Raw genomic sequence first — 13,219 nt, 5'->3', positions numbered from 1 at the left:
ACCTGACCTGCCTCTTGAGAAACCTATATGCAGATCAGGAAGCAACAGTTAGAACTGGACATGGAACAACAGACTGGTTCCAAATAGGAAAAGGAGTATGTCAAGGCTGTATATTGTCACCCTGCTTATTTACCTTCTATGCAGAGTACATCATGAGAAATGCTGGGCTGGAAAAACCATAAGCTGGAATCAAGATTGCCGAGAGAAATGTCAATAACCTCAGTTATGCAGATGACACCACCCTTATGGCAGAAAGTGAAGAGGAACTAAAAAGCCTCTTTGATGAAGGTGAAAGAGGAGAGTAAAAAATTTGGCTAAAAACTCAACATTCAGAAAACTAAGATCATGGCATCTGGTCCCATCACTTCATGGGAAATAGATGGGGAAACAGTGGAAACAGTGTCAGACTTTATTTTGGGGGCTCCAAAATCACTGCAGATGGTGACTGCAGCCATGAAATTAAAAGACGCTTACTCCTTGGAAGAAAATTATGACCAACCTAGACAGCATATTGAAAAGAAGAAACATTACTTTGCCAACAAAGGTCCGTCTAGTCAAGGCTATGGTTTTTCCTGTGGTCATCTATGGATGTGAGAGTTGGACTGTGAAGAAAGCTGAGTGCCAAAGAATTGATGCTTTTGAACTGTGGTGTTGTGAAAGACTCTTAAGAGTCCCTTGGACTGCAAAGAGATCCAACCAGTCCATTCTGAAGGAGATCAGCCTTGGGATTTCTTTGGAAGGAATGGTGCTAAAGCTGAAACTCCAGTACTTTGGCCACCTCATGTGAAGAGTTGACTCATTGGAAAAGACTCTGATGCTGGGAGGGATTGGGGGCAGGAGGAGAAGGGGACGACAGAGGATAAGATGGCTGGATGGCATCACTGACTCGATGGATGTGAGTGAGTGAACCCCAGGAGTTGGTGATGGACAGGGAGGCCTGGCGTGCTGCGATTCGTGGGGTCGCAAAGAGTCAGACACGACTGAGTGACTGAACTGAACTGAATTGAACTGAACACCATATACTTTTCAAAATCCAACTTAAATCTCATCTTTCACAAATGTGTCTTTCATGATCTAATTAATGAAAGTATGAGAAACAGATCTTTTAAGGAATTAAACTATTCTATTATATCTAGCGGAGCGTGAGTGTAATAGAAAATGACAAGAAATACAGTTGAAAGATTTTTTAAAGTACCATATCACAAAGGGAGTGATATATATTATGCTAAGGAAGTTGGACTTCCTATGATCCCAAGGAGAGTATTTCATATTAGATAAGATCATAGACTCCAGATTCAGATCAACTTAGATTCTAATTCCTTGGGCAATTTGTTGAACTTCTAGAAGGTAGTTTTCAAATCAATAGTGAGTGGAATGACAGTTTCAGGTTCCTAGGGTGGTAGGTGATATGTGAGTTACCACATGTAACATACTTGGCAGAGTACCTGGCACCCAGCATAACTCAGCCCATGTTTACCCACTGATATATTAATGATGAGACTACTCATGGAGTGTGGGTAAAACACAACAATATCTTTATTCCTTTATTCATCGTGCCTGTACCATGTAGCAGTTCTTTCCTTGGTCCTGGTTTAAAACTTCAGAGTGTGTTATAACCTTTTTGGTCATTTACAAATGGTAAATGTGTCCACTTTTAGTAATAAAGTATTTTCACATTAGTAAATAAAATGCCCACTGTCGAGTGACACTTGATTTACATGTAAAGATTCTGTGTTTCCTGAGCTTCAGCCTGCTCCCGTCTGAGACCTTGCAGTGGCGATTTGGTTGAGCTGAGTCCCTGCTTTCCACCTTGTGCATGTTCTTCTGTGCCTCTAGGTTGATAAGCGCAATTTCAGAACTTGCCATGGCAAACCTGTGCAGAGGGAAAAGGAGAAGTTAGGCAGGAAAGTTTTGTTGACTAAATAGATGAAACAAAGTTGGCACAATACTGATAATTTTAAAGTGCTTGTTAAAATACATGAGTTTATATTATTTTATTTTTATTATTATTATTATTTACTTTACAATATTGTGTTGGTTTTGCCATACATCAACATGTATCCGCCACAGGTGTACACGTATTCCCCATCCTGAACCCCCTTCCCACCTCCCTCCCCATAGCATCCCTCTGGGTCATGCCAGGGCACCAGCCCCAAGTTTCCTGTATCCTGCATCGAACCTGGACTGGCAATTTGTTTCTTATATGATATTATACATGTTTTAATGCCATTCTCCCAAATCATCCCCCCCTCACTCTCCCACAGAGTCCAAAAGACTGTTCTATACATCTGTGTCTCTTTTGCTGTCTCGCATACAGGGTTATCGTTACCATCTTTCTAAATTCCATATATATGCGTTAGTATACTGTATTGGTGTTTTTCTTTCTGGCTCACTTCACTCTGTATAATAGGCTCCAGTTTCATCCACCTCATTAGAATAATTCAAATGTATTCTTTTTAATGGCTGAGTAATACTCCATTGTGTATGTGGGTTTATTTTAAATTATATTATATCCATTTTCCATATTAGAAATTTTTACACATTAAAAGCACTAATCTTTTGTTCACTTGTTACTCATTTCTGGCCTTGTTTGATTTTTTTCTAGACAAAATGCTCTTATGCTTTTAAACTTCTGAAATGTATTAATTTATTATTCAATATATGCCAATGTTTTATTAATGTCCTGTGTGTGCCTAAAAAATTTTGTATGTCTTCATGCCTTCAGTGTTTTCACTATATTAATTTTGTAATTTTTGCTGTGCTCTTTATATTTTCTATATCCTTATTCATTTATGTTTGTATATCTTTTCTACCAGTTATCCATTCAATTCTGGCTGTGAATTTGCCTATTTCCTTTTTTATATGTTAGGTTTTGCTTCATATTTTAAAGTCATTTGGTAGAAAGCATCATAATTAAAGATTATTATAGCTCTCAAGTTAACTAAATAGTTTACATTATGCAGTGTCTCCCCTTATACCTAATAATAGTTCATCCCTTAAAGGCTACCCTGTTTGATACTAGTAAGATCATGCCGGTCTTCTTTGTTGGCTAAAATTCACCTGGTATGTCTTTTCTGTATTCTTTACAGTGCATCTTCTTATAGATTTGTCTTATTTTTTAAATTACTCTACTACATACAGAAAGAATACATGGAAAGTATTAAAGTTCTATCCCAGTGTGGGCATAAGGATATCATTTTCAATAGCTTTTAAAATTTTATTGTATAATTAAAATTATAAGATTTTAAATGATTTGGGTAATCTTAGTGCTTAGTAAGCATTTACCTGTCCTAATCAATCAGTGAAGTAATTTGATTTGAATATAACCAGTTTTAATTATTAATGCCAATAAAATTTTATCTTATGAACAGAGATATAGAAAGTTTACTTAAATGCCACCTGTTAACCTTATCATGCCTCCTAACTAGATCATTTATTTTCTTCTCCAATATAGTTGCTTTTCTTTACTAATTTATTCAATTTAATATATCCAGATAGAATTATTTATCTTTCTTAAAATGATTACTAGGATTTAATCTCTGTTAAAAGAATTAATTTTTTGGCAGCAGCTCACAGCATCTGTGGAATTAGTTCCCCAACCAGGGATCAAACCATGCCTCCTGCTTTGGAAGCATGCAGTCTTAACCAGTGGACCACCAGAGAAATCCCCATTTAAGAAAAAAAGCAGATGACATTTATAAAACCATAGCATGTTGCGCGTATATCTAAGCAGGCTCTAGAATTAAAGCCAATAAACTACTGATAATATTTTATAAGCAAATAACCATGTGGATATGGGTAAAATTAGGTCAATATTTTTAAACTGAACATATTACCAAGATTTTAAAGTATGTTATTAGAATAGGTAAAGCTTTATATTCAATATGAAGAGAATTATTTTCTAAAGTTATGATATCCATAAAAGTGAATAACATATAGGAGGCCAAAGACATGTTTTAGTAAAGAAATCTATATATTGTGACAAATATAGATATTTAGATTAAATGACAATACTTTAAAATTCTAATGCATATTTTCTTAGATTCCAGATAGAGAGTTAAAGAATTGATCAAAAGAGATTGAGAGCCATTGTGTGAGGACAAGAGATTTATAAATGAGAAATACTCAGTCTCATGGCTCATATCTCTTGGAAGCTTCTCTGTGGGTGGAAGAGATCAGAAAAATCTCTGGATGTACTTAGTCCCAGATGCCTCTGGTAAATGAACAAGAATCAATAATCCCCTCCAAAAGAAAACCTGTTAGGTAATTGTAGGTTTTCCAGTGGACCTTTATGCTTGTATGTAAACAATGGACAGAACAGTTATGGACTGTGGAACTACTGAATGAGAGATCTGGAGAACAATAGAAAGTTCTCAGAAAGTTCTATCTCTATGACCCAGGTGATTTCTTCTGTGATGAGAAAATAGATCTGTCATGAACATATCCACCCTGCTATTAGTTAATCTCTAAAGCAATAACTCCAGGATTTATAAAATTATAATACATATACATATGCACCACTATAAATATTTATTTATTCATAGAATCTTTAGAAAACAGCCAAAAGAAAAAAGAGACATAACATTTCTGGAAAGGAATATGAGGATTTACAGTAGGCAGCTTCAGGGTGTCTCTGAAAGAAAATTTCATACCATTTTATTCAGGAGATTTAGCTGTGATCTTTACAAACAAAAGGAAAAACCAAAATTAGATGATGCTAAAAGTCCTTACTATCTGAGGGATTGTGTGAGGATATTTCACATTTCTCCCTAACTTGGGTCTCTTCCCAGCAACCTTCTTAGCGCCCACTTAGCTTCTTTGTTTCTCAAGGTGTAGATCAAAGGATTAAGTGAGGGTGTCACTACAGTGTAGAAGAGGGTGAGGAATTTGCTGTAATTCTGTGTGTATTTGCTCTTGGGTTGAATGTAAATGGAAGCTAGAGTCCCAAAAAACAAAACCACAACAATTAGGTGGGACCCACAAGTCCCAAATGCTTTCCTCCTGCCTTCAGTGGATTTTATCTTCAGCACATTCCTAACAATGCAGCCGTAGGAGACCAGAATAAGCCCCAGAGGTATCACCACATAGAGGACACAAGCTATGGAGAGCTCATTTTCCAGGAAGGTTGTGTTCACACAGGCAATCTTAATCAGGGCAGGCTCCTCACACATGAAGTCATCCACCATGTGATGGCTGCAGAGAGGCAATTGGAAAACAAGGATGGTCTGAACCGTGGACTCCACAAAGCCACTGATCCAGGCCAGAGCTGCTAGCTGCTGGAGGAGCTTTGGGTGCATGATCACTCCATAGTGGAGGGGTCGACAGATGGCACTGAAGCGGTCATAGGCCATAATAGTCAGCAGGACACACTCCGTGGAGCCCAGCCCCAAAGCAACGTACAGCTGGATCACACAGCCAGTGTAGCTAATGGTCTTGTCAGGCCCCTTGAGATTCCAAAGCATTTGTGGGACAACACTGGTGGTGAAACAGAGGTCCAGGAAGGAGAGATTGGAGAGGAAGAAATACATGGGTGTGTGGAGTTTGGGGTTAAAGTATGAGACCAGTATGATCGCTGTGTTCCCCATCAGTGTCAGAATGTATATGATAGAGACCACGAGAAGGAGAACCATCTCCAGGTGGGGCTGGTCAGAAAAGCCCAGTAGGATGAAACCTGCCAGAGTGCTAGCATTTGTTCCTTTCATTGCTTAATTGTGAGTCACCATTCTTGGTCATTCCTATTTTCTTCCTATGGGAAGAAAATCAGAAATTAAAATCAGTGGGAAAATAACTGAGTAAAGTGAATATTTTGACACTGATTTTTATATAAAGAAATAACAGGCAAAATAAAATTGTGCAAAATAAAAAATGTAACGTGTTGACTTGTTATACAGATAGAAATATATGTCATGAAAACATCCTGTGCTTAAAAATATATATATAAATATAGAATAGATTTAGAACATATACAAAAGCAGGTTTGAAATGTATCCCCAATTCTCTGAAGATAAAATATACAGGCCAGTGCCATTCTCCCATGTTGATGTATGGCAAAACCAATATAATATTGTAAAGTAATTAACCTCCAATTAAAACAAATAAATTTATATTAAATAGATATATATATATATATACAGGCCATTTATATGCATAGTGTGAAAACCAAAGAAATTGAAAGAAAGATGATGGTTACACATATGGATACATGATAATAGATATAAAAGATAAGTTGAAAAATACATTGAGAGAGCAAGAGTCTACCAAGGTACACAGCTCTGGAGACCTAAAGACAAGAAGAGTTAGAATTTTCACATTGCAAGTGTTAGAAATGGTTATTATTATTATTCATTTTTTTTCTGTGAAGCAAATAATTATTAACCTGATAATAGTGTTAAGGAAACTTCTGTGATCTCCCTAATTGAATCACTAGTCTGACAACTTTCTAGAGAGTAATACTTTCTAGTATTTACTTTCTAGAGAGTAAATACTACTCTCTAGAAAAATCTACTTTACAGTCCCTAAAACAGCAAACTCTTGCCCCTAGTAACCCCTCAGTTCACATACTTTAATGTCATTTTATTACAAGAGTATATGAATTCAGCCACCTAGTACAATGTGTTGACTCTGTTAAAAGTAAATTATGTAGAACTTACCCGTGTCTTTTTAACTATTAACTTGCAAAGATTAAGAGATATAGTTATGCACATTTGTGGTTCTGAATGTCAGTTCAGAGATCTCCAAAATGGTTTCAGTCATTTACTTGTGATATCAAATCTAAACAAATTCCTTAAAAACAAAGTCATAAAAAACAACAATAAACCCTCCATTGAAAATTTCTGATTTTCCCTTAAATAAATCCACTAGAAAATAAAACTTACTTTTAAGAACTCGTGGCCATTACAATGACTCTCAGGCAATTATTACATAGTCCAGTTTAGAGAGAATAAGTGGCTTATTTACATCCAAGATAAAATCAGCTAAATTTTGAATTTTTGCTAAGACAAAACCATCATGAATTTTGAGTAGAGTATGATTGCTTTTCCAGAATTAGAGCAAAAGAAAGTAACTGACCCTGGTGATCACATTGGTTAGCATCTGTCTATCTGCCCATGCATTTTAGTGGGAAAATAAAAACCCTGAATTAAAATTAACACTAGATGCACTAAAATTGACATTGACCTTATCTGGCTAACTTTGATTCTGCTACTCAGTAAAGAATAAAATAACTGTATTGTTGAAATATTCAATGACTCCTGGAAAAAAGTCAGCACATGAGTGGCCTCATTTGGCTTGATGTAATTCTACATTTTCACAATTTTTTTCCTTGTGCATTTATGTTGCAAGAATAACCAATATTTTTCAAACAGACCACACTGAACCTGTTCTCTCTTTCATATTCCTGTTGTTAATCAAGGTGAGAATACAGGGCTTTACATCTACAAAGAGGAGAGGGTAGTCAATTATTCATCATCAGTCAATGTTGGGTTGCACATTTTAAAAACTACTTCCATTCACTGCTGAAGGCAAGTAGCTCTAGATTTCTTCAACTTTTAAAATGAATTTTGCTTTTTTCTGCCCTTTTTTTTTTTTTGAGTATATGTGCTGCCAAAGCGAGCACATATACTTTCCTTTTTTCCCAAAACAACAGAGATTAAGTTCTACCTTCTGGAAAGAATGGCAATCCAGGGTAGAGGTTCTTGATGGGGGTTTTGATGAAAAGTTCAATCATGATCACTGATCTAGGACAGGCAGTGGATGAACCCCATGTGGGTAGTAAACTCAGTCTCTCCTGTTATCTCATGCTCCTGTAATCACAAAACCCTCTAATCTGAAGCTCTCTTCAGATGGATTGTGGTTAGCTTGTTTGTTCAGCACCAATTTCTTGAGTTTTTCTTCTCAGGTAACTTCCCATAACTATATTAGAGAGGGAGACAGGCCCCTCTCAGGAGAGAGAAGAGCCACAGAGACTTGTGCTTCTGTTGTCAGTGGAAGATAATCAATTGCAGAATACCTTGTAACACACGCATGCATGTACACAGGAATTTTGCTGTAAAGGTATTCAAAACAGATACTTTCATGTTGTCATAGTATACTGGATACCAGATAGAAAGGAACAATGGACTTCCAGTCTGTGAGAACATCCTTTAGTTCTACACATAATAAAGTTTGCAGAGCCTGTTAAGGTCTTTCACCTACATTCTATTACATACTATTAAATATAGCTAGGTAACATTGTGTGAATATTATTTAGACAGTACCTTAAAAGATTTTTTACTGAAGTATAGTTGAGTTACAATGTGTTAATTTCAGGTGTAATTGATCCAAGTTTATCCATATATAGTTTATATATTCTTGTATTTTTAATATATATTTATATATGATTTATGATGTTTCATTGTTAAGTCATGTCCAGCTCTTTTGTGACTTCATGGACTGATGTCCACCAGCCTCCTCTGTCCATGGGATTTTCCAGGCAAGAATACTGGAGTGGGTTGCCATTTCCTTCTCCAGGGGATCTTCCTGATCCAAAGATTGAACTCATGTCTCCTATATTGGTAGGCAGATTATTTACAGCTGAGCCACCCTGGGAAGCCCCATATATAATATATATGTACATCTACATACTTTCAATATTCTTTTCCATTATAGATTATCACCAGCTATTTAATATCAGTCCATGTGCCCTAGAGGGACTGGTATTCAATAGCCTTTTAAATTTACTTTATAGTACTATATAGTAGTGTTTTTCTGTTAACCTAAACTTCTCATTCATTCCTCATTAAAATTTTAATTCATTAAAGTTTTTGTGAGAGAACCTCAGTTTTGTACACGTGCATGCCACAGAATCTGTTAAGGAATGGTTAAAAATAAAGCCTTTGTGGAAAACTGGTCAATCACTTGTAAAAGAATGGAACTAGAACACTTTCTAACAGCATACACAAAAATAAATTCAAAATGGATTGAAGATCTAAATGTAAGACCAGAAACTATAAAATCCTAGAAGAAAACATAGGCAAAACATCTGACATACATCACAGCAGGATCCTCTATGACCCACCTCCCAGAGTATTGGAAATAAATGCAAAAATAAACAAATGGGACCTAATTAAACTTAAAAGCTTTTGCACAACAAAGGAAACTCTAAGCAAGGTGAAAAGACAGCCTTTAGAATGGGAGAAAATAATAGCAAATGAAGCAACAGACAAAGAATTAATCTCAAAAATATACAAGCAACTCCTGCAGCTCAATTCCAGAAAAACAAACAACCCAATCAAAAAATGGGCCAAAGAGCTAAACAGACGTTTCTCCAAGGAAGACATACAGATGGCTAACAAACACATGAAAATATGCTCAATATCACTCATTATCGATACAAGCAACTCCTGCAGCTCAATTCCAGAAAAACAAACAACCCAATCAAAAAATGGGCCAAAGAGCTAAACAGACGTTTCTCCAAGGAAGACATACAGATGGCTAACAAACACATGAAAATATGCTCAATATCACTCATTATCGAAGAAATGCAAATCAGAACCACAATGAGGTATTTCACGCCAGTCAGAATGGCTGCTATCCAAAACTCTACAAGCAATAAATGCTGGAGAGAGTGTGGAGAAAAGGGAACCCTCCTACACTGTCGGTGGAAATGCAAACTGGTATAGCCACAATGGAGAACAGTGTGGAGATTCCTTGAAAAACTGAAAATAGAACTGCCATACAACCCAGCAATCCCATTGCTGGGCATACACAACAAGGAAACCAGAATGAAAGAGACACATGTACCCCAATATTCATCACAGCACTGTTTATAGTAGCCAAGACATGGAAGCAACCTAGATGCCCATCAGCAGATGAATGGATAAGAAAACTGTGGTACATATACACAATGGAATATTACTCAGCTATTAAAAAGAATACATTTGAATCGGTTCTAATGAGGTGGATGAAACTGGAGCCTATTGTACAGAGTGAAGTAAGCCAGAAAGAAAAACACCAATACAGTATACTAACACATATATATGGAATTTAGAAAGATGGTAACGATAACCCTGTATGCGAGAGAGAAAAAGAGACACTGATTTGTAGAACAGTCTTTTGGACTCGGTGGGAGAGGATGAGGATGGGATGATTTGAGATAATGGCATTGAAACATGTATATTATCATATGTGAAACGGATCGCCAGTCCAGGTTCAATGCATGGGACAGGGTGCTCTGGGCTGGTGCACTGGGATGACCCAGAGGGATGGGATAGGGAGGGAGGTGGGAGAGGGATTCAGGATGGGGAACACATGTACACCTGTGGCTGATTCATGGCAATGCATGGCAAAACCACTATAATATTGTGAAGTAATTAGCCTCCAATTAAAATGAATAAATTTATTTTAGAAAAGCCTTTGTGTCAAAAAGGAATTATGTTCTACAGACAGCAGTATTATCACTTCTTAAAGTATTGCCAATGTTATTCTATAGTTGTCTCTTAAGTAGATGGTGTATATCAGGTTTTGTGTAAAATAATACGTTCAGGTACAATTTATAGTTTACAAAAATTATAAATATACGGATAAAATATAAGATATAAATATATACATCTAATTTGAAAATTAGTGTTCACGTATTGGGATTGTCTGTAAACATTTCTGATGAGGTTGGGCTCTCTGGTGGCTCAGATGGTAAAGAATCTGCCTGCAATGCAGGAGATCTGGGTTCAGTCCCTGGGTTGGAAAGATCCCCTGGAGAAGGGAATGGCAACCCACTCCAGTATTCTTGCCTGGAGAATCTCATGGACAGAGGTGCTCAGTGGGCTACAGTCCATGGGGTCTCAAAGAGTCCGATATGTCTTAGCGACTAACGCTTACATAATAGTAAACATTAGAAACAACTGATGTGTAGACTATGTTGTAATTTTCCTTCTATAAACTTTTCTTTCAACTGTAGTGACAAAGTGTCAAAATGTAGTGCCAAAAAGGGATAAAAATATTTGCTAGGTGTGCTGGTCCTGGGTTTGTTTGCCCTCAAATTCTTTCATTGTCCCTTTTCTTCACTGTTCTGTATTACAGGAAGACTGGGCTCTGAAGGCTACTTCCTCCAGGCTCCCATATTGACTGGCTTTCACATGGGAGACACGGACTGGCAGGAGAGCAGAATGAAGAGAAAAGAGAAGCCAGGGTAATTCTGCCTTCCACTGTGCTGTAGGAGGCTTTTCAGGGTGGGGTGGCCATCTCCTCTTTTGGTTCTAGTTCTGTTGGCAAGCTTACCATTGTCCCTGCTTCCACCAGGTTATCCTGGGCCTTTGGCTTCTTTTGCTTCTTCAAGTCCAGCGGTGGGAACAGCTGCCAGGTATTTCTAGTCTCAAGTTCAACTCTCATTTCATTGTTTGGTTTTCCAGCTACCCCATCACTTGTGTAACCCACTTATGCATTAAAGTCTCCCTATTGCAAAAGATCCAAAACTATTTGTAACTGGCCCCACACTCTGGACTTTGTACACTCTTCTTTTCCAGAAAGTATACTTCTTAGGAAATATTTAGTCCAATTCTAATCATGTTCTGGTTGACAAAATCTATTTTCTATGAAATAGTCTTACAAATTTCCACAGTAGATAATGCCTTACTCCAAAGCAATGAATTTTTAAGTTAGATTTACACACCATTATAATAATTGGAGGGTACTGGGACTAATCAATGTTTCTTTCTTCCTTGAAATGCTGCTTGAGAAAGACTAATTCTGAATGTTGAAAATATTGACTGTTCTTTTGAATGAGGCTCAAGAACTCAATTACTGATATGTATGATATTATAGATTACACTGAGACATTCATTATATAAAACTGAATCTCACTTAAGGGCTTCCCTGATATTTCAGTTGGTAAAGAATCTGCATGCAATGCAGGAGACCCTGGTTCGATTCCTGGGTCAGGAAAATCCACTGGAGAAGGGATAGGCTACCCAGTATTCTTGGGCTTCCCTTGTGGTTCAACTGGTAAAGAATCCACCTGCAATGTGGGAGACCCCGATTCAATCCCTGGGTTGGGGAAGATCCCCTGGAGAAGGGAAAGGCTATCCACTCCAGTATCTTGGCCTGGAGAATTCCCATAGTCCATGGGGTTGCAAAGAGTCAGACATGACTGAGCAACTTTCACTTCACTTTCACAATCTCACTTAATGCCACAAATGCCTTTTGGAAAATTATCGACTACACTTAAGATTCTTTACGTGCCGAGAATAATTTATCAATATTGAAGAAAAAGGCCAATGCCAACAAATCTACAGATGCTTTCTCTAGCACTAAACTCTGACTACCTGATAAACAGCTTATTATTCTAATATATATTAATAGTAGTTCAACTCTCAGAAAGTGTTTCTGAATAATTCACTTCAATACATTTTTTTTAATTGGAGGATAATTGCTTTATAATGTGTTGGTTTCTGCCATACGACAATGTAAATCAGCCATTATTATAAATATTTCCCCTCCCTCTAAAGTCTCCCTCCCTGCCACCTATCCTACCCCTCTAGGTTATCACAGAGCACCAGCCGGGCCGTCTGTGTTATACAGCAGCTTTCCACTAGCTATCTATTTCACGCATAGTAGTGTATATATGTCAATGTTACTTTCTCAGTTCGTCCTACTCTCTCCTTCCCCTGCTGTGTCTACAAGTCTATTCTCTATGTACCATCTCCCTTTCTTCTCTGTAAACAGGTTCATCATTACAATTTTTCTAGAGTCTATATATATGAGTTAACATATGATATTTGTTTTTCTTTTTCTGACGTACTTCACTCTGTAAAACAAGCTCTAGGTTCATCCATTTCACTACAACTGACTCAAATTTGTTCCTTTTTCTGGCTGATATTCCATTGTATGTGTGTAATTGAATATATTTCCTCTTAATCATTAATATTCAAAGACGATAACAATTACAAAATATTCGGTATGTCAAATCAGTGAGGAACTAATACATTATTTAAGGGGTCAATGATGATCGAATATTAGATCTCTGGCTAACCAACTTAATGAAAATATACATAAAAGGATTAAATATGTAAAGATTTTACTGCAGAGTATGAATTTACTTGGATAATGGAAAAAACTATAGATGAAAACTTGCATAAACTTAGTATCTGGGAGCTTTTCATAGGCAAATCAAAAACCATGGTGATGTGTACAATTTTTGCTTAGCAGATTGAAAGTGAAAGTGAAGTCACTCAGTCATGTCCAACTC

At 36.9% G+C, this 13,219-nt stretch overlaps 1 protein-coding gene and 1 long non-coding RNA gene across 2 annotated transcripts; both read right to left on the bottom strand.

Annotated features, from left to right (window-relative positions):
• Window positions 1–1,512: 1,512 nt before the first annotated feature.
• Window positions 1,513–4,357, bottom strand: LOC133235915 (uncharacterized). The gene is made up of 2 exons (XR_009732693.1): window positions 4,015–4,357; window positions 1,513–1,873 (listed from the first exon to the last, which is right to left on the bottom strand). It is a non-coding gene; the product is annotated as an uncharacterized LOC133235915 (long non-coding RNA).
• A 412-nt stretch (window positions 4,358–4,769) lies between these two features.
• On the bottom strand, window positions 4,770–5,702 carry LOC133235914 (olfactory receptor 2G3-like). The gene has a single exon (XM_061397694.1). The coding sequence runs from the start codon at window positions 5,700–5,702 to the stop codon at window positions 4,770–4,772; it is 933 nt and encodes a 310-aa protein (XP_061253678.1).
• Between the last annotated feature and the right edge of the window lie 7,517 nt (window positions 5,703–13,219).

This window comes from Bos javanicus, chromosome 23 (assembly GCF_032452875.1).
Source record: "Bos javanicus breed banteng chromosome 23, ARS-OSU_banteng_1.0, whole genome shotgun sequence".
NCBI lineage: Eukaryota > Metazoa > Chordata > Mammalia > Artiodactyla > Bovidae > Bos > Bos javanicus.
This window is presented reverse-complemented; position numbering and strand designations above follow the sequence as displayed.